Raw genomic sequence first — 20,095 nt, forward strand, 5'->3', positions numbered from 1 at the left:
ATGATAATGTAGTTCTGCATTTTAATTTTACAGATGGTGAGATTTAAGTTCAGAAAGGCTGAGTGCCTCACACAAGGGCCTGTATTTATAATATTACTTAATATACTGGATAGCCATATATGTGAACTCTTGCTAAATGACTTTTTTTTTTTTCTGGCTTTATTGAAATATTATAGATAATTAGTTGCTTGTATTTACATTGTACTATTCAATAGTTTTTTTCCAATTATATATTCCTATCAGTTGTAGTGATTAGAGATCTATATAACTCACAAAGTGATCACCTCACTAAATCTAGTACTCCTCTTCTCCCTTATATAGTTATACATTGTTAACTATTTTCCTTATGCTATACTTTATATTTCCATGTCTATTTTGTAACTATCCATTTGTACTTCTTAATCCCTTTGCCCTTTTCCGCCATGCCTCCCCAAACCCCTCCCATCTAGTAGCCCTCAAAATATTCTCTGTATCTATGAGTTTATTTCCATTTCTGTTGTTGTTGATTTGTTCTTTAGATTCCACATGTACATGAAATCATGTGATATTTGTCTTTCTCTATCTGACTTATTTCATTCAGTGCAATAACCTCTAGGTCTATCAAGGTAATATCTTTTTCCATCCCCTTCATCTGTGTGTGTCTGTTTTAATCTGAAGCGAGTCTCCTATAGACAGCATGTGCAGGGGGTCTTGTTTTCTTATCCATTCAGCCACTCTATCTTTTGGTTGGAGCACTTAATTCTTTTCCAATTGAGATACTTGTTGACTGGAATGTAGTTATTACCATTCTTTATTCCTATTTTTGATACATGGTTTTTCTTCTTGAAGAAGTCCCTCCCTGTAATACTGGCTTAGTGCTGATAAATTCCTTTAGCTTATTTTTGCCTGGGAAGCTCTTTATCTGTCCTTCTACTCTTAAGTGATAGCTTTGCTGGATGATATACTCCTGGTTGTAGATTTTGGGTTTTCATCATGTTGAATACTTTGTACTAAGGCCTCTGTCCTGAGGAATTTCTTTTGAGAAATCAGCCGCCAGTGTTATGGGTGCTCCCTTGTAGGCAACTAACTGCTTTTCTCTTGCTGCTATTAAGATCTTCTCTTTGTATTTAACCTTTGGTATTTTAATTATGATGTGTCTTGGTGTGGGCCTCTTTGGATTCATTTTTTGGGGGGACTCTCTGAGTTTCCTGGGGTTGTATGTCAACTTCCTTCACCAGGTGAGGGAAGTTTTCCATCATTATTTCTTCAAATAGCTTTTCAACTTCTTGCTTTTCTTCAGGCACCCCTGTGACATGGATATTTTTACATTTAATTGTGTCCCATAGGACCGTTAAATTATTATTATAGTCTTGGCTTCTCTTCTTATTGTTCTGACTGAGTGTCTTTGGTTTCTCTATCCTCTATATCGATAGTTTGATCCTCTTCTTTATCCACTTTATTGATTCCCCCTAATATACTCTTCATCTCAGGTAATGTGTTCTTTATTTCTGACTGGTTCTCTTTTATAATTTCTATTTTTATGTTTTTTTTTTTTATCTCTTTGTTAAAGTTCTCACTGAATCCATCTACACTTCCCTTAAGTTCACTGAGCTTCTTTATAACCAGTGTTTTGACTCTGCATCTGTTTGATTGCTTGACTCCATTATTCCAGAATCTCTGTTCTGCTTCTTTTTTCTTCCCATTTTGGCTGCCTTTCTGGGTCTGTGTCTATGTACTAAGCAAAGCTCCTAAGTCTCCCAGGCTTAATAGTGTGGCTTTCTGTAGTAGGTGTCTAGTGGCAAAGTCCCAAGAGAGGTTCAGCTGCAGGCCAAGTTTAGCCCCAGCCTGTGCCCCTGGGACCACCTGTTAAGATTCAACAAGCAATCCACAGATGCTGTGCTTATAGTTGCCTCAAGAAGCCATGCCAGAAGCTAAAGCCAGCTATCACCAGTGTGTCTTGGCTTTGCTCAACAAGGAGCACTGAACTCTCTGAAGGCATAACTGGATGTGGCTTGGGTGGGGTTGTGAGTTGGGAGAGGTGGAGTTTCAGGGACTCCTCTCAGTGGAGCAACCTCTGTTATCCAGTTTGATGACATCTCAGCTTTGGTGGCGCTAGATCAGAACACCGAGAACGGAGAGGGTTCAACAGAGGAACAGTGAATACCACTGGCACTTCTGCCCAGGAAAGAGCCTCACCTCTGGCCCTCACTCCGACAACTAATTGTCCCCCTTGGTGCCCCCGTGGAGCCAATCTGGCACTAGTCCTGAGAGTGAACAGGTCCATCATGGCGAAAGTCCATTCACGGACACACCCCTTTAAGAGGTTCTCTGTCCCACTCAGCCGCTGGGGATGGGGCAGCCTCTTGTCTTCGCCCCCTCCTACCTTCTACCATTGCAGGAAGATTATTTCTCACCCTAGTTGTAGTGCTTCTGTTCATCTAGATCTCAGATGACTTTGCTTGATGTTTGCTCCATGTTTCTGTCACAACTTTGATTTGGTTACAAGAGGGATGAACAAAGCCTTTATCATCTATGCCATTTTTCCCTGTCCTCACACTAAATGACTTTTATCTTGTCGATTAATAAGTAAAAGTTGGATAAAAACGGCAAAAGCTCAATAAAGTGTGTGGGGGAGGTAAGGCCAATAAAATTGGTCTATTTTCTTTGTCTTAAAAGATGTACAATAGAAAAACATAAATATAAAATATAATATTATAAAATGATATATTGAAATATAACATTATGTAAAATATTATGAAAAATGCCCATAGCTTTCACAATTAGAGACTAAAGAACCCTATGATATACATATGTTCTTCACTAACCTGCTAAAATATTCCATTGGTTATTCTAATTTGGAATTTTCTTAACAATATTCTGAAATCTGAGTTGTAAAACAAAATGATGGAATGATATGATTGGAATGAGGACCCAATGCTCTACCACAGGAGAAAGATAAAAATGAGAAGGAAAATACGAAAATAGGAAGGAGATATTGGTATCAAAGTGATTCTGATTGAATGCAATAAGAAAGAACACCCTGGATCAGAAAATGATTTAAAAGAATGGTTTGTCAGAGGGGTCAAGATAGTTTGAGGAGTCTAAATAAGCCACAATAAGTATATAAAGGGGGAAAAAAACATAACATATGGGCATACAGGAAACATATATACTATTCAAACATTCTTCTCTTTTGCAGCATTAAATAACAAGACTGTCCACCAATTTTACACACACATATATAATCATGAAAAAATATATTAGCCTTAAAAATACTTTAGTTCAATTTACTATAATTAAAAACAAATTTTTTTAACCCTAACTTTAGTTTATAAAAATTCAAACTGTAACTGGACAAATTTCTAGGCTTGGCACTTTCTGGCTATTAAGAAAAAAATTAAATTATGGTAAAATATATGTAGCACGAAATTTTTTTACATTTAAAAAATACACATCTATATTTCATTTACTAATCTAGAAATACATTAGCTCCCCATTTTTCTCATAGTTTCCAAAAGAGAAATGTTCATAATAAATGAACCATAAGAAATCTTGGATTGCTGATTTCCACTCTAGGCTGAAAGTACTACCACTTTCTTTTTAAGTGATGCCTCAATAATTATTATTACTTACCTGTGGAGATCTCTTATGGATAGGTACCCTTGTAAGCTGCCCATGACAATGTGCTCTCCAATTATACATATATCTGATACTTGTTCCTTCAGGACTTGAGACTGTAAATACTTGCCATTTACAGAAAACAGATGCAATGCATTCTTATCCTGCAAAGATCAGATGGAAGAAATTTCAATGATCTCAATTTAAACCTTAGTTTTAATATTGTTAATTAAAACGGTGACTATAATAGAATGATAATTGGGTTTTAAATACTGAAATAAACATGATTATATTTAAGGAAAATGTAGACAATATTAAAGTGATTTCAAATCAGACTGCCAAGTAAATAAATTTAAATAAGAGTTCTCACTCCTCAAAAGAATTAAAATCTTGTTCAATCCAAAAAACCTTACATTCTTAAAACATAACAAATAGATTTTCTTAATTTTTAAAAAGCTTTATTATTGAAAGGAAAATAAATATAAAATTCATGGCTTGTTTATTTATGCCCTGTCTTGTGCAAAAAGAACAATTTGGTTATAATTTCCACTTAAGTTTGTGAAGTCTCACATAATCAGACATTATTTTTGAAATCATATATTATTTAGGCCAATGGAAATTCCTAAAACAAAATAAAAGCATGAGGCCAAGAGTGTGATAGGGTAAGGTAATAGTAAGGAACAAATAAACTGAATGATGAAAGAAAAACAGCCTTTCTAAAATATGGTGTTTTTTCCTTCCTCAAAAATGTCTCATATACACACTGTGTAAAGGAAAAGGCAAGCATATAGTCTAGCCCTACTGCATGAAACTGTTAGATACCTTGAGGGTGGTTGTTTCTTCAATGCTGGAGTAGATGACAATATATCCTTCCCAAGATATAGCCAAATTAGGAATGGTCAGGAGCAGAGAACTCTCACAAGGTGGTCGTAAAGTCCTCATGTACTGACCTTTCTGAATAGTATGTATAATCACAGTGCCATCCTACACACAGAAAATTGAAAAAGACAAATAAAAACAACGGCAAAGTAGGAAAAAGAGAAAATGAACCAAAAAATGTGGGAAAGAAACTTAGGAAAAATTCAATCTTGAAATTTCAAATAGTATTTTATTTCATAAAATGCCCTCTTCCCTCAACTATTAACACCAGTGAAGTTCCAAAATAGAACACAGTCTCTTCGTGTTCTTCTTTTCTGTTTTATTCTAGTTTTGCAAACTCCTATACAAACATAGTATAAGATTTCTATATTTTTACCAGTTCCTCTAAAAAAAAAATTAAATATATTACTTCTAAAATTATAGAAAAAAAAAAAGCATTTCTTAAAGTTGGAATCTTACCCTTGATCCTGACACTGCCATGTCTAGCTCAGTGCTGATGCCGACACTCAATACCTCATCAGTGTGTCCATACAGAATCTGAAAGGGTTTAGGTGCTAAACCCACAGGAACACCTCCCTAATATTAAAACAAAAAAGCAGAAGTAACATTCTCATTGACTATTTTCTATAAAAAGATTTATGCTTTATTTAAACTAATTACAAACTAAGATTGCGACTAGTTCTTACCACTGAGTCTATTCACAGCAGTACTCATTCTTGTTTCCCTTTGTTTCCTCAAATTATTGTGTCTTTTGTAGCTCAAAAACTTAATCTGAATAATTTCACAGTTAATTATTTTGGATTAATCTGAACAGGAATACTGTTTGCCCTTTTCCTCTATAGATTTATTCTTCCTTCACTTCAAAGAAACTTTTGTATTATATTTCTGAATACCTTCTCTTTTTCATTTACTGAAGTACCTATTTCAGGCACATCAATTATCTTTATGCTAACTGGTCTACAGCTATCATTCTTTTTCTAATTGTTTTCTTTTATTTCTATATTTGTATTCACTTTGATTACTATGTTAATTCTATCTTCCATGTTAATAACACATCAAATGTGTTCCTTGCTGTTTTTGCTTTATTTATTTTAATGGTATCAATTTTAATATCAGTTTGATATCAATCTCCCTTTTAAAATCTGATAATGCTATTTTATAATTTCATCTTTGAGGTCCTATTTTATTGAATCAATATTCTTATTATGTTCTTTTAACAGTATAATATTATTGCAGGAATCTCTGTTTTTGAGTTGTTTTCTTCCAGAAGATTATTTCTTCATCTGTTTTTGGCATGCTTTGTTTATATATCACTGTGATATAAAATGTTTGAGCAGTTACCATGGTATTTGTGTTATGATTATCCCAGATAACTCTGTCTAGACCTTCTACCTGCATTATATTATGTGGATGAATTCCTCTTAATGCTTTATATTACCTGAGATACACTTGTCTTCCACTAAGAGTGTCTGAGTGCTTAGTGCACTCTATTTAATTTTTAAAAATCAGGTCATTCCTATATTATGTAAGCCAATGAAGTTACAAAGATGGACCCTTCTCATTCATTTTATAAAGGCTGCATATCTCAGAACTAAATATGATAAAGACAGAACAAAAACAGATTGCACTTATGAGTTGAGAAATAAAGCGCTAGCAAATAAAATCCTACAGTAGAATATAACAATACATCATGAATTATACGGACTATAAGAATTCGGGGATGGTTCAAACCTAAGACATTTCTTAACATAACACATTACACTAATAACGTAAGAGAAAAATTATAAATGAAAAAAAGAAGAGAAACTGGGGAAAACAGTTGTAAAGGACACTATTGGGACTAATGACAAAATTAGAACCTGGATTGTGGATTAGATAATGGTATTACATAAATTGTAAGTGTTCTGATGGTTATGTATAACAATGTCTTTGTTCTTAGAAAATACATTCTGAAGTGTTTGAGGCAAAGAAACATGTTTCCAACTTTAAAAGTATTCAGAAAAAAAAAAGAAGCTGGGAAACATTAGGATAAAATGTTAAGACAAATGGCAAAAATAAACTATTTTTGTAACTTTTTTGTAAATTGAAATTTTATTAAAACCCTAAAAAGTTACCAAAAGAAAAAAATAGAAGGAATGTAACTACTTCAATTTAAAAAACACAACTAATGAGAACCAACAGCAAACTGTACTAAACGGCACAGCAGTAAAAGCGCTTTCATCAAAATCTGGGATGCTCACTATAATTTTCTTACCCTACTGCATTAGTTAATAATGTAATAGGATAAGAAAATTAAAAATTAGTATACTGGAAAAGATTTTAAAAACCTTTATTTTCAGATCACCTTTAAGCACCATCACTTCCTCGATCCTTTTAAAAGGAAACTTAGATTTTCTAGTATTTTACTTATAAACAAAGCTATAATATCTTTACACTTAAAAGAAAATCCAAGAAATACTAATAATTATGAGAGATGATTAAAGGATTTGGTAAGATAATTAGTTACAAAATAATGACATAGAAATTCAAAGTTTTTTTTTTAATATTAGCAGTCATCAGTCAGAAATAAAAATGATTTTAAAAATCCTACCAAAACAATAATAAAAATATCAGAAGTAAATATAACAAAGTACAGGACACTTAAACAAAAAAAATTATCACAAATTTTATCAAAAGACATAAAAATAACACTTGAAACAAATAAAGACATTACCCATTCTGAATAGAAATAATTATAAAACTGTCAATACATACCAAATTAACATGTAAATTGAATATGATTACATTAAAAATAAAATGGAGTTTTTTGAGGAGTATATGGTTAAAATGCTTTTAAGTTTCATATGAAAGAATACTCATAAGAGTAGCTGAGAATACTTTTTAAAAAGGAAACAGAGGGAGGAGAGATTTGCCTTAGCAGGTTGTATTAAACTACTAAAATAAAAATATTTGATGTTGACATAGAAATAGGTAATGTGAAAGAATAGAGAGTCTAGAAAAGATCCAATTCAGTGGATAACATTTATGTTGGCATAAATGACTTTCTACCCAGAAGTAAGCGAAATCATATCCTTTTATAGCCTATATGATTACAAAATATATTCTATATCCTATATAGCCTATTATGTAAAGTGTATTACATATCAACTATATATTCTGTTATATAACAGAAAAATTAATTACCAGTGGGTTAAAGATTAAAATGTAAAAAAAGTAAAAAACAAGAAAAGTATAAAAAAAGAATTTTTAGTCAATATTTTTATAAATTTGGAGTGGGGAAAAAAACCTGTTAAACAAGGTAGAAAGTCCAGAAGCTCTAAATAAAAGAAGGTATTTCCTTGAATCAACATTATCATGAGAGTATAACAGCTTAGTGAAAATTATAAATCTACAATTTCTAGTAATCCCACCTGAAAGAAAAATAGGATTATTATGTTAACAAGACATGAAAAATAACTTTTCCCAGAAGAGGTTAACAAAGAGGAGCTTTGGGAAAGTAATAAGAAATAACATCATGAATCAGACAATAAACCTAGGAAAAAATGTGGTGATGAGGAGAGGCCAGAAAAGAGGTGAAAGAATGCAAAGGAGCTCAAGTAATCATTTAATGCGAGAATTCACTACTCTAACAGAAGTCTCAGCACTATTCCCAGGGTGAATCGCTGATCTAAACGAAGAGTATTTAAATGTGTAACTACCTGTTGTGTTATTTGCCATATCATACATGTAGTATCTCTGGAACCAGAAATCAAATGTATTCCACAGTAATCTGTAGCTAAACAAGTCACAATATCTGTAAGGAAAAAAAAAATTAAATAAAATGGCTTGATTTTGCTGGAATAGAACAAGGAAATTATAGCTTAAGTTCAAACTATTACTAAATCAGTTGTTCTAACAGGGAGAAATATAGGACTGGCATTGAAAAAACATTGGGGAAGAATGACAAAGAAAAGCAGCAGTATTAAAATTTCTTTCAGGCCACCCTTCTCTGAGGGAGAAGAGTAGACATGGGGCAGGGAAATGCCTGTCAGAATCTTGGCAGAAGATCAGGTTGCCTGAAATGAACCCACAGTAAATTCTGATATGCTTCTCTGCTTTCTCATCCCTATTCACCTTCTACTTCCACTGGGAACTATAATCCTATCTATACAACATGTGACCTTAACAAAAACAGTACATACTACAACTGTAAATTCACAATATAAAATACATTTTTCCTAAAGTGTAAAAACCTGAGCTAAGTGATACCTCTGGAATCAGTGGTACAGAATTAGTAGCAGGCTCCATTTCCCTTTCCTAATGGGTTTATTAAGAAAAAATTTACCCAATGTTTTTGTCTTACGTTGAAGAATGAGACGTGAAAAAGTACCAGGTTAAACTACATTTAACAATTTTACCTTTTTCATGTTTAACTATTAAAAAATAATAGGGCAGTTGATGTCTTATTCTGTTTACCATTTTGTCTTAAAATTCTTATTTCTATCAACCAATTTTTAAAAAGATACAGCCTAACATCTTTCAGGTGCTATAAAGCTATATTTAATTTGCATGGTGCTCAGTATACCCCAAATATATTAGACACTCTTAAAGGAAGCATATAGTACTAGTGACACTGCTCAATCAAAAAGTTCACTCCGCTTCAAAGGTAAAATTGAATATACTTTATAAAGAGTACGTACTACTTTTATAGTTAGAAAAAAAACAGAAAAAAATTTTGGGGTGGGGAGTTAATGCTTACCCATATGTCTGATATTGTGTGAAATAATTTTGCCTTTGGTAAGTGACATCACTTGAATGCTATTATCCCAGTGTCCAGCACTGAAAAGCAACTTTGCATCATGTGATACTATAAATAGTTTAGAAGTGATCTCGAGCCCTGGAGCAAAAGGACCATTCAGACTACGCTGAGTTCTGTAAACACAATTAGATATTAGACTTTTCCTTAAAAAGATCACTTAAATGTTTTTAAAATATCTCTGAAAAATAAAAAATAAGTCACTTCAATGTTCAATTTAAAATGTACATCAATAAATGACACAGACTTTCATAAAATACATTAATCTTACTATATTCATGTTTTTATTAAATACAATTTACCTAACAAATAATCTTAAAGGTTAAGCATAAAGATGTTGAGATTGTGAAGGTGTAAAGATTTAAATCTTGCTTTTTGAAGTCAATTTAGTAAAATTGTCAACTCTGTAACAGCAGCCTCAAAGTAAACAGACAAACTAGGATACACTGGAACCCCAGGAAAGTCAGAAAGAAACTGAGACAAGGGATCTACTACGCATGTAGATAAATGTGTATCTAACAATACTCATGAAGATCATTTTCCATTCCAACCAAAGAAAGCATATGGATTTTATCTGCTTCACACTGAAATATGCATGCACTTAGCCAATCTAGAATCTGTAGAAAGACACAAAGAAGTGATTATACTTCAGTGTGTAAATGGAAAATGAGGACCAATTCTGACTCTTCGGCTCTAGACTTTTATTATGCAATATTAATTTGCTGAAGGTATACTTTGTGCAAAGCACAACAGTACTAAGTCCTATGTGGGATAAAAAGGAAAAGACATCGCTCCTAATAAACTTGTAGCTAAAACAACTCAGAGTAAAAGAAACATCGCCTTAACTTAAAATGTAACCTTTGGATATTTTTAAAAAATTCTAAGGTAAATAATAAATTCTTATTACATAAAACACATCAAGTCTTATTTGTAAATAATATTGTACACTAGAAATACAATTCAGCCTAAAAAATATTTCTAAGTAATTTTTGTTTCTATAATAGTATTATAGAAACTGTTATATCTGTAAACCATTATCAAGTCAGGGAAAGAAAGGAGGGAAGAAAGACAGAAAGAGGGAAGGAGAGAGGAAAGAAAATCTGGATGTCTACAATATTACTTTCAAAATGAAACCAATCAATCAATTTAGACGTTTTTCCTAGCAATAGGGTATTTATCGTATCTGATTTACTTTGAATATTCATCTACTCACTTTGGATTTGTCACAGTTTGATCCTTAATGAATGTAAAGTAATTAGAAATGCTTCTGTCATAAGGCAGCCACCCATGGGTTCCAATAACATTATTCATGCTTACTGTTATCTGGAAAAAGAACATATGAAAATGAAAATTATATGAAAGATTAAAGAAAGCAACATAGGATAACCAAGTGCTCACATGATGTTGGCATTTATCATTTAGGGAAAAATACAGGATTATGTAAACATAAAACTCAATAAGAAAGTCTAAAATAATTTAAATATTATAAGCTCTGTTTTTTGACCTAGCAACTGCACTTCTGGGTATTTATCCAAAGAAAACCAAAACAATAATTTGTAAAGATCTATGCACCCTCTATGTTCCTGACAGCACAATTCACAATAGCCAAGATATGGAAGCAACCTAAATGCCCAACAATAGATGGCTGGATAAAGAAGTTATGGTTCATATATATAACGAAATATTTCTCAGCCATAAAAAAATTGAAATGCTACCCCTTGTAATGACATGGATAGACCTAGAGGTTTTTATGCTGAGCAAAATAAGTCAAATAGAAAAAGATAAATACCACATGATTTCACTTATATGCAGAATCTAGAAACTAAGAGAACAAACTAATTGAAAACAGGCTCATAAATATAGAGGACAACCTGGTGATGGCCAGAGGGCAAGGGGGTTGGGGAAGCCAGGAGAATGCAGTAAAGAGTTAAAGAAGTATAAATTAGTAGTTGTTAGATGGTCACAGGAGTGGGGAGCATGGCACAGGGAATGCAGTCAGCAGTAATTTAACAGCTACGTGTAGAGCCAGAGAGAATATGATAGAGTAATCAGGGGGATCATTTCATAAACTATATAAATGTCTAAACTGATGTACTTTATACCTGAAACTAATAATAAAATAAAATGCTAAAAAAAAGCTGTTTATTTTATTGCATGAAATATTGTCCAATATATCTTTCTTTAGTGAGATCACTTTCCTCATAATTTCTCAGTTTATTAACATCTATTGGTTGGCTGTCAGAAGTAATTAAGAGTCAAGTCTTAAAAATATTATTTATATCATTTAGAATATAAGTCAGAAGTAGAACTTAGGATGAATTGTTAAGATTGCCCTTCTTAGTGACAGTCATAGTGAATACCTTCTTTCAAAAATTAAAAAATTAAAAGCTTTCCCCCTTTGAGTATAAAAGTGGATTACCAAAAAAGAAAAATAAGGTATTTTGAAAAAAATACAGGTATTAAATCTGAAAATCACAAGAATTCTAGCACTCAAAAAGTTCTATTATTATTTTTGTATCTTTCTCAACCTTTTTTTTTCTGAGTAAACACACAATATGCATAATTAGGAAAACAGGAATAATTATGGAATCTGTACTGTTCACTCTGCTATGCTTACTACATATTTTTAAAATTTCTAAATGACAAAATTAGAATAAGACAGACCTAGGTTTGGCCCATGGGCCAGGGTCCCAAATCCCTTACTTGCTACCTCTGCAACTTTGAATAAGTTACTTCTGAGTTTTAATTTTTCATCTGTAAAAGGGAAATAATACTGCCTCTCTCATAGGATTGTTAGGTGGATTAAATGAAAAGATTCATGTATCACATTCACTAAAATGTTCTGCATGTAAACCTTAACTGATGCTGTATTATTTCTCATTTTCACTATTATTATTACTGTTATATAAGTTCTACTATCTAATAAGATGTTATAGCCTATTTTTCTTTTACAAAACTATTTCTTTTACAGAACTATAGCCTATTTTTCTTTTACAAAACTTCCTGGTATTTTCACGTTATTCCTTAGAATTATAGGAACTATTTAAAATAAAAGCTGTGTCAATAGAAGACAGATTTTTATACTTGGTCAAAGTCTATAAAAATTTTCTCTATTATTTTTTAAAAGGCTTGAAATTTTTAAAGTTTTCATTTTTTTTTTTTTTTTGTAAGTTGTAATAGACAGAGATATGGCAATGTAAAGAAGGTATAAATCAACTTACCAGTAACTCAGGACTGCCTTGAGACATAAAAGAACGAGACTGATTTTTGGGGACGATGGCCTTTATTAGTGGAATACCATCACTAATTCCCTATAAAATAAAACACAAAGGTGTAGTGGCTGATTCTGCTTATCTTTATTAGGTACAAACTACTGAAAACCTCTATTTCTTTAAACAAGAATGAACCCTGTGATATAGTATTTCGCTCAATCAAAACATACCATTATTTAATTTAAAATGTAGAAAAGAAATTATATACTATGTTTGAATGGCACAACTTGAAACTTCTGAAACCTATTACCCTTCTTGTATTCCACAACTCTGCTGTTAAACAGCGATGCAGATCTCAAGGAGCATCCTTTCCACTGGCTATACTAACTTGAACATAAAGTAGAAAATATAGACCACAAATGAGTACATTTCTCAAATAAGTCAAATGGGAAAACTTATTTTTATAGAAATTTCCTTTGGGGTTTAACTTTCAAAAAATAGATCTATTCCATTAACTGAGGCACTCCCTAAAAGCCTCAACAATAGGACCAGAAAATATAGTCCTCAGAAAACATCTGTCATTATCTTATTACAATGTAAAAGAGAACAATGATTTGAACTAAGTCTCTTTATGTGACAATAGTTCATAAATTATACCTCATGTTTATTAGGTAAATTATAACCTAACAGTACTGGGTACATACTATATGCCAGGTGCTATTCTGAGCTTTATATAAACTAAGTAATGAATTATAAACAATATAAAGTCACAAATGATTAGACATGATTTAAATAATTTTATCAGTATTACATAATAAATACAGTATTACATGCCCATCAGATAAGGGGCTAAATAGGGTGTTATGGGTTGCCCTATGTGCAGGAAAGAGTTAACACAGCAGGACTGAGGCTGCTTTCCTTTAAAAAGGCCTACCTTCAAGGTTGGCCCTTTGCTGGCATCTGGGAACTTGGGAGGCAAAAACTTCCTTACACGGATTTAAAACTTGACTAGACTACTTGTACAAAGAATATGACTTATGCTGAACAGCGGCTTTTCTTTCAAGAGTCTGGAATTTTGGCATATGCTGGGTAAAAGGTGCCTATGTGATCAACATCTAATAAAAACCAAGGCTGCTGAGTTTCTAATGAGCTTCCCTGGTAGACAGAAACATGTTTTCACATTTCATCACTGGAAGAATGAAGCATGTTCTATGTGACTTCACTTGGAGAAGACTCTTGCACCTGGTTTCCCCCAGACTTTGCCCCACATACCTTTCCCCTTTGCAGACATTGCTTTGTATCCTCTCAAAGCAATAACTCTTAGCTGTGAGTACAAGTATATGTTGAATCTGTGAGGCCTAGCAAATTATCAAATCTGAGGGTGGTCTTGGAAACCCAGAACACATCCTGGGAATTAGCTGTCATTTCTAAGTACAGTTTCTGTGTTCTGAGTTCCAGAAAACAAACAACTTTGTAAAGTTTATAGTGTTAAACATGTATCTAGAAAAGGAGTGACAAAGATTAATTTTGAAAAGCGCTTTCACAAACATGTGAAAAGATTTCCCATGATATTAAATCTAAGGAAACACATTGCAATGATGTTCTCTCTAATGCAGAGTTTGACAAACTAGGCCTGTAGTACAAATCCAGCCTATCACCTGTTTTATAGGCTATGAGTAAGCTAAGAATGGTTTTACATTTTTAAATGGTTATCTATATCTATCTATCTATCTATCTATCTATCTATCTATCTATCTATCTATCTATCTATCTACACACACATAATATCCTTGGTTTTTCCTTTGCATTACAAAGTCCAAAACATTTACTATGTGGCCTTTTAAGGAAAAGTTTACCAACCTGTACTGCATGAGAGCTATTGCTTTTTCTATGCATATCTCCCAACTATTCCTACTTTTTATCATTTTTCCTTCTGTCAAAAGTTAATATTATATATCATAATCAAATTCATAGGTATATACACATTTCATATCTACATTCTGAATTATTCAAAGTAATTCAATATGTATATTTAAATATTAGAATTCGAAGGTACTCTTTCAATTACAGCATTAACTATCTTGTTTTATTTGACTACTCTCGATATTATCAATTAACAATCTGACTTATTGGTCCACACTTTATACATGCGCAGATATTATAATTAGGAGTTATTTTAGACTCCCTCTAAATATCATATTAACTGTTCCAAAAAGCAACTTAAATGAAAATATTTATTCTTCCTTGTCAGGAAAATGTGAAATAGAAGAACGAGAGCCAAGAGAAATAGTTCAGACTACCCACTCAATAGAACACAAAAGCTTACAATAAGATTGTTTTAAAAATAGAATAGATAATTCAGAATTATTTTCTATTTTTGATTAAATATTACAATTCGTCTCCTACATTAAGAACTGAGGTGTACAGAATTTATAGAGAAAACTCTTTGATGCTACCATGTTGGATATTACCTCTATAAAAAATGACTTGAGTTCAGGGAGGTGTTGAAATAGGTTTAGGGTTGAAGTCTCTGTTTTGGTCTGCTTCTGCACTGCTTCCTCTGCTGATAATCTAGGAGGGTGTGGTTCCTTCAAAATAATTTTAACAAAAAATAATTTCAAAATTATATTAAAACATCTCTTACTATATTCATACATACTAGGCTCTAGCTACAATGGATTACATACCACACACTGTTGCTAATTCCAGGTCATTACTCAGACTATTCCCTCAGCAAAGTTCCTACCCTCTTTCATTTCTAGAGAAATAGTCGTTCTACTTCAAAGTTTTTCTTACTGATATCCTCCTAAATTTCTAAGTCAGAATTAATTATTCTCTTACATTATTTTTCTCCACAGATTACTTTATTTAGTATTTTATTTAGCATTTACTTCTATGTTGGATTACATACAGTTCTTTTTGGTCTGTCTTCCCCAACTAGCAATAAGTAACTTAAAGTAAAAAAACCAAGTCTATTCATTCAATGATTTTCAACAACTAGAACAGTGTCTTAAATATGGTGCTTAATGTTTTGTACAATTAAATACATTGTTCAAAGATCATAAATTTTAATATAGGTAAATCTTTAATTCCAAAAATAAGATTGAAATGTCAATACTATCAGAATCAAATGAAAGATATTGCTGCATTTCTTTTCAAATAAATTACTCCTTAATTTTAATGTCAGAGACATAGAACAGTATTACCTTCGTAAGTATAAAGAAAATGATAAATCAAAATAACACTACGAAAAGCAGTTAAAATCCAGAATAGAATTTTATCTAAAAAGGATTTGTCTATCTTCATAAAATATTAGATGATAGGTAATATATATGACAGCTATTAAGTACTTCAGAATTTAGCTCTCAATCACCCATGTATTATTCACTTTATTTTAAATAAAAGACGGTTTTTTTTGTGTTGTTTTATGTTGATAAAAACTAATTAGCACTACTCTTGTAAAAAACAAAAAAGTAAAATATTATGATGCAAAATATTACAGAATCTATTTCAAAGCCCCAAAAAATATTTTATTGTTACTTTCGGCTTCAATCAGCAGGTAAATGACAAAGCACTGATTTTAAATGTGACTTTTCCATAAAAACCAAATTTGGAGGCACCAGTGTTGCTAAGGAATAGTAACAATTATAAAGTTTAGTCTGATAACTGAATTAACAGAAGTATATCTATAAGCCAGAGTTAGATACACTGCTGTTGTAATAGCTGTGGAAATTTCAATTCAACAAATATTTACTGCACACATACTATATGCAAGAAAAATATAAAAATAATTAGGAGAAGGTTGCTATCTTTAACATGTTTACAATACAGTGAAGCAAATAAATATACAACTAACTAAGGCAGAAAGTGTCAAAATTAGATGAACAACCCATACAACTCTGAATTCAGAGGAAATATAGCATGGTAGAAAGGCTTTGGAGTTAGCTGGTCATACATCCAAATCCTGTCCCACTCACATTCTAGTTGTATAAACTTGGAAAAGGTAGTATTTAATTTATCTAAGGTGTGTGGGCTATGTATTACCATGAGGCTTGGCTTCATCATCTGAAAAATGAGGATAATTGAATATATACTGTGAAGGTTAGGTAAATCACCTAGTGCTGTGCTTGCATAAGGAAGTATTGACTTAATAAGTGGTATATTATTGTGTATTTCTCATTTCTAAATTCATAAACTAACAAAGATCAAGATATCTTTGAAACCTAAAATTAGATTAATGTCTATGAATCCAAAACTGTGTACGATCAGGTTAATAATTTCACTTCAGATACCAGTATGAGGGAAGAAATATAGTAATATTTATCATTTGATTTTATGTTATATGTTATAAAATTTGAGTTTTAGGACTAGATTTGGGCTCTGAATGGTAAGTGCCCTTTTTGGGCAGATGTCAGCTACTAAAAATTCTTATAAGTCTTCTGTGATTTAAGAGTAATTGACTGTGTATGTGGATTTTTGACTATAATATTTTGTTATTTTGAAACAATAACAATCATTTAAATCTACTTTTTTAATAAAGTGACAGTATATTTTTAACAAATTCTAAATAATTCAGAAATAAGGTTTTACAGCATTAAAATCCTTGAAAATACTGGTAGTACTATTCCTTAGCAGTTAAATTCTAGACTTCTTATGTAATGAATAATTTTTATGATTTACCTTTAACAGTTGACAAGGTGTTTGCCCAAAATTATTAATCATCCCTTCTAAGGCTTTTCTTTCCTTCTCATCTGTTAAGGCATCCAGATCCACGGCTCCTAAAACCAGGATAAGTAGTCAACTCACTATAGAGTAAAAATAAATCAGCGAGCCACACAGTGGTTACTATATAAGAGACTGATTAGTATATTTTCATCAAAATATTATTCCATTCTTTAACTTATATGAACATTGTAAAGAGGTAATTAAAAAAAAAACAGTAAAACTTCCTAATTAAATATGTATAAGAATAAATTGCATCCACTACTTAGAATCACAATATTATTAACAAATCAACTGGTAGTCTATAAAAGTTTCTCTTGGAAAAATACAAACTATACTCATAGTACACCTAATTGTTTTCCTTATGATAGTCCAGCTGAAACAAGTGTAATAACTACATAAAAATACTGTTATAAAATACTGCTTCTCTAACAGATAATAGGAAATGTGATATTATGATTAACTGATTATACCCAGCCATATCTAACATAAATTACATGGTTAGTTATTAGCCAAACTAGGTCAGTCTGATTTCAAAGTCTATACTCCAAACCACCATACTATACTAACTCCCTACGAAACTACTATAGAATGAAAACATGCTTGTCTATCAAAAGACACGTGGGCTCTGCTTAAATTCATATTACCTCATAGTATTTACAATCTTTAGAACTATCAGGTCTACTCAAGGATTAGAAAAGAAAGAACTACTTCTGAAGCCTTTCAAAGCCTTCAGAAAATGTTCTTGATCCTGAGCTAATGAATATTAGAATAATGTCAACTTATTTATCATTTGAAGAATTTGTTATTTGTAATTCTAATGGTCTTCTTTCAAAGTTGGCTAACAACTTAATACTGAATATTTAATTTAGGACCCAAATGAATAGGACACAAAAGGCCAGAGATAAAAAAACTTTTATGTCTCTAATAACTGACATTTAAAATTAGATTTGCATATATACTCTTAACTACTATTTTTTATAAAAGCAGGTCTCTTTATCTCCCTAATAGAAAAGGTCACTAACGCTATTTTTTAAATGTAGTCTTTCTCATGTAAAATAGTTATGTCCAAAATACCATGTATAAATATACATTAAATAATACTTTCTAGATATAATGCAAGAAAAAAAGCATTATACCTTCGTAACTACAGTAATAGAAAACATTGAGTGCCTCCACTGCAGCTGGTCCCCTCTGTTTATAGCCAAAAATCAGATCTATCCATTCATGAAGATGAGCAGAAACATATTCAGACTCCTATAAAAAGGACAAATGTAATAATTAACATAGAGATACCTCCCGACTACAATGTAAAGGTGGGTCCTTTTTAAAACAAAATCAAATTAAACATTTCCACACAAAATCTTACCACTTTAAATAAAATTACCATAAAATCATGTTAAACTTTTACTATTTACTATTATCCTGACTATATTCTATCTTGTACAATGTAGACATCATTATTTGTTAATATTGCTACAAATGCATCTCCTAACTAATGGGTAAATAAAATAATACAAATCTTCTAATAGCTCAAATATTAATGACAAAAAAAATTCATGATAGCTCTGGAACACGTCTTTGTTGTGCAATTTCCAGTGAAAAAGTTGTCTAAAACTTCTATTCAAGGAAAGAAATGAAACCACAATAGGGTAAATTAAAGATGCTCCAAATCACTCCCTCCACTTCACCCTATCTAGCCCCACCAAGAGGTGGACTGGATGGCAGGCAGAGGCCTGATTGACCACCTGGAGCCTCCAAGGCAACTTAATGGCAATAAGAAAATTATTATTGGAGACAGGAGAAAAGGGGACCATGTTTTCATTACATGAAACTTAGAAAGGATACCTAATGAACCTGTGGATATGGGGATGGAGATTTCCAGGCAGAATGCTTTTACATGCTGACTGGTCTCTTTTAGATGCCTGTGGTAACATGTAGGAGGAGCAATATGAGCTTTAAAAAAAAAAAAAAACTGTTTGAGGTTTAATAATTTTAAAAAATATAAAGGGGCCAGGTCATGCTGGGTTCAAAATAAAATTATTTCTTATTTCTAATATCACTAGAGAGCAAAGACTCTCAAAGTGACAAATGGCCTAATGATCAAATCAATGTCACCAGTAAAATACAGTCTCAGGTGAAGTTTAGTCCAAGAGCGTGGCTGTCAAACAATCTGTTGAGATCTCAGAGATTTAAGGTTGTGCCTCATAGTCGCACTCAAAACAGAGCATCTCAAGAATTCTAAAGGGAAAAAAAGACAACAGGTCCCAAATGGAGTCACTTGTGCTAAGTCCCACATCAGCAAACCAAGACTTATTATCTAACCTCACTGCAGCTTCCCAAGAACATGATCTATAACCAGACAATCTGGAATTACATGATCGGCACTGGTGAGGTGATCTGCATGACAGAACCTTGACCATGTCTGAAATAGCCCACTTTGTTAGAAACATCCTTTTCCTTCTCCCTTTCTGCCTACAAAAACTTTTCATTTTGTACAACAGCTTAGACCCTTTCTATTTGCTAGCTGGGATGTTCCTTATATCCTGAATCACTGCATGAAGCCAATTAGATCTTCAAATTTACTCTGTTGAATTTTGTTTTTTTAACAAGAATCTTAAGGGCATTTTCCTACAGTAGCCTGCCACTCAGCCCAAAGGAGATAAGGGACTGTTTTGTAAAGTAACATGGAATGGTTTTTGTCCAATTACAAAATTTTTAAAGAAACTATATTAGTTCAGACTGAAAGAGAACCTGTTCAGAAAAGACAGACCTTTGGCTTCCAAGTTACTATGGTTAGTAAAGAGACTGACAAAGATACTCATATAAACAAAATTATTTTTAATAAAAAAGAATGACTCAAGACCTTTGGCTTCCAAGTTACTATGGT

The 20,095-nt window shown here is 32.1% G+C and overlaps 1 protein-coding gene across 6 annotated transcripts in view; it reads right to left on the reverse strand.

Moving 5' to 3' along the window:
• NBEAL1 (neurobeachin like 1) overlaps positions 1-20,095 on the reverse strand; it is a 121,639-nt gene that overhangs the window by 5,009 nt on the left and 96,535 nt on the right. For 5 of the 6 annotated variants that reach the window (XM_036236213.1, XM_016161914.2, XM_036236214.1 and 2 more), the window contains 10 exons: positions 18,345-18,462; positions 17,164-17,261; positions 14,955-15,071; positions 12,493-12,582; positions 10,485-10,594; positions 9,215-9,387; positions 8,175-8,269; positions 4,936-5,052; positions 4,420-4,581; positions 3,613-3,761 (listed from right to left, as the gene is read on the reverse strand). In XM_036236213.1, the coding sequence (XP_036092106.1) occupies positions 3,613-3,761; positions 4,420-4,581; positions 4,936-5,052; positions 8,175-8,269; positions 9,215-9,387; positions 10,485-10,594; positions 12,493-12,582; positions 14,955-15,071; positions 17,164-17,261; positions 18,345-18,462 (1,229 nt within the window). Of the gene's footprint in view, positions 1-3,612; positions 3,762-4,419; positions 4,582-4,935; positions 5,053-8,174; positions 8,270-9,214; positions 9,388-10,484; positions 10,595-12,492; positions 12,583-14,954; positions 15,072-17,163; positions 17,262-18,344; positions 18,463-20,095 lie in introns of those variants that run through there. The other variant, XM_036236216.1, reaches the window with a different exon arrangement.

The sequence above is a fragment of the Rousettus aegyptiacus genome, unplaced genomic scaffold (assembly GCF_014176215.1).
Source record: "Rousettus aegyptiacus isolate mRouAeg1 unplaced genomic scaffold, mRouAeg1.p scaffold_m13_p_2, whole genome shotgun sequence".
Taxonomy (NCBI): Eukaryota; Metazoa; Chordata; class Mammalia; order Chiroptera; family Pteropodidae; genus Rousettus; species Rousettus aegyptiacus.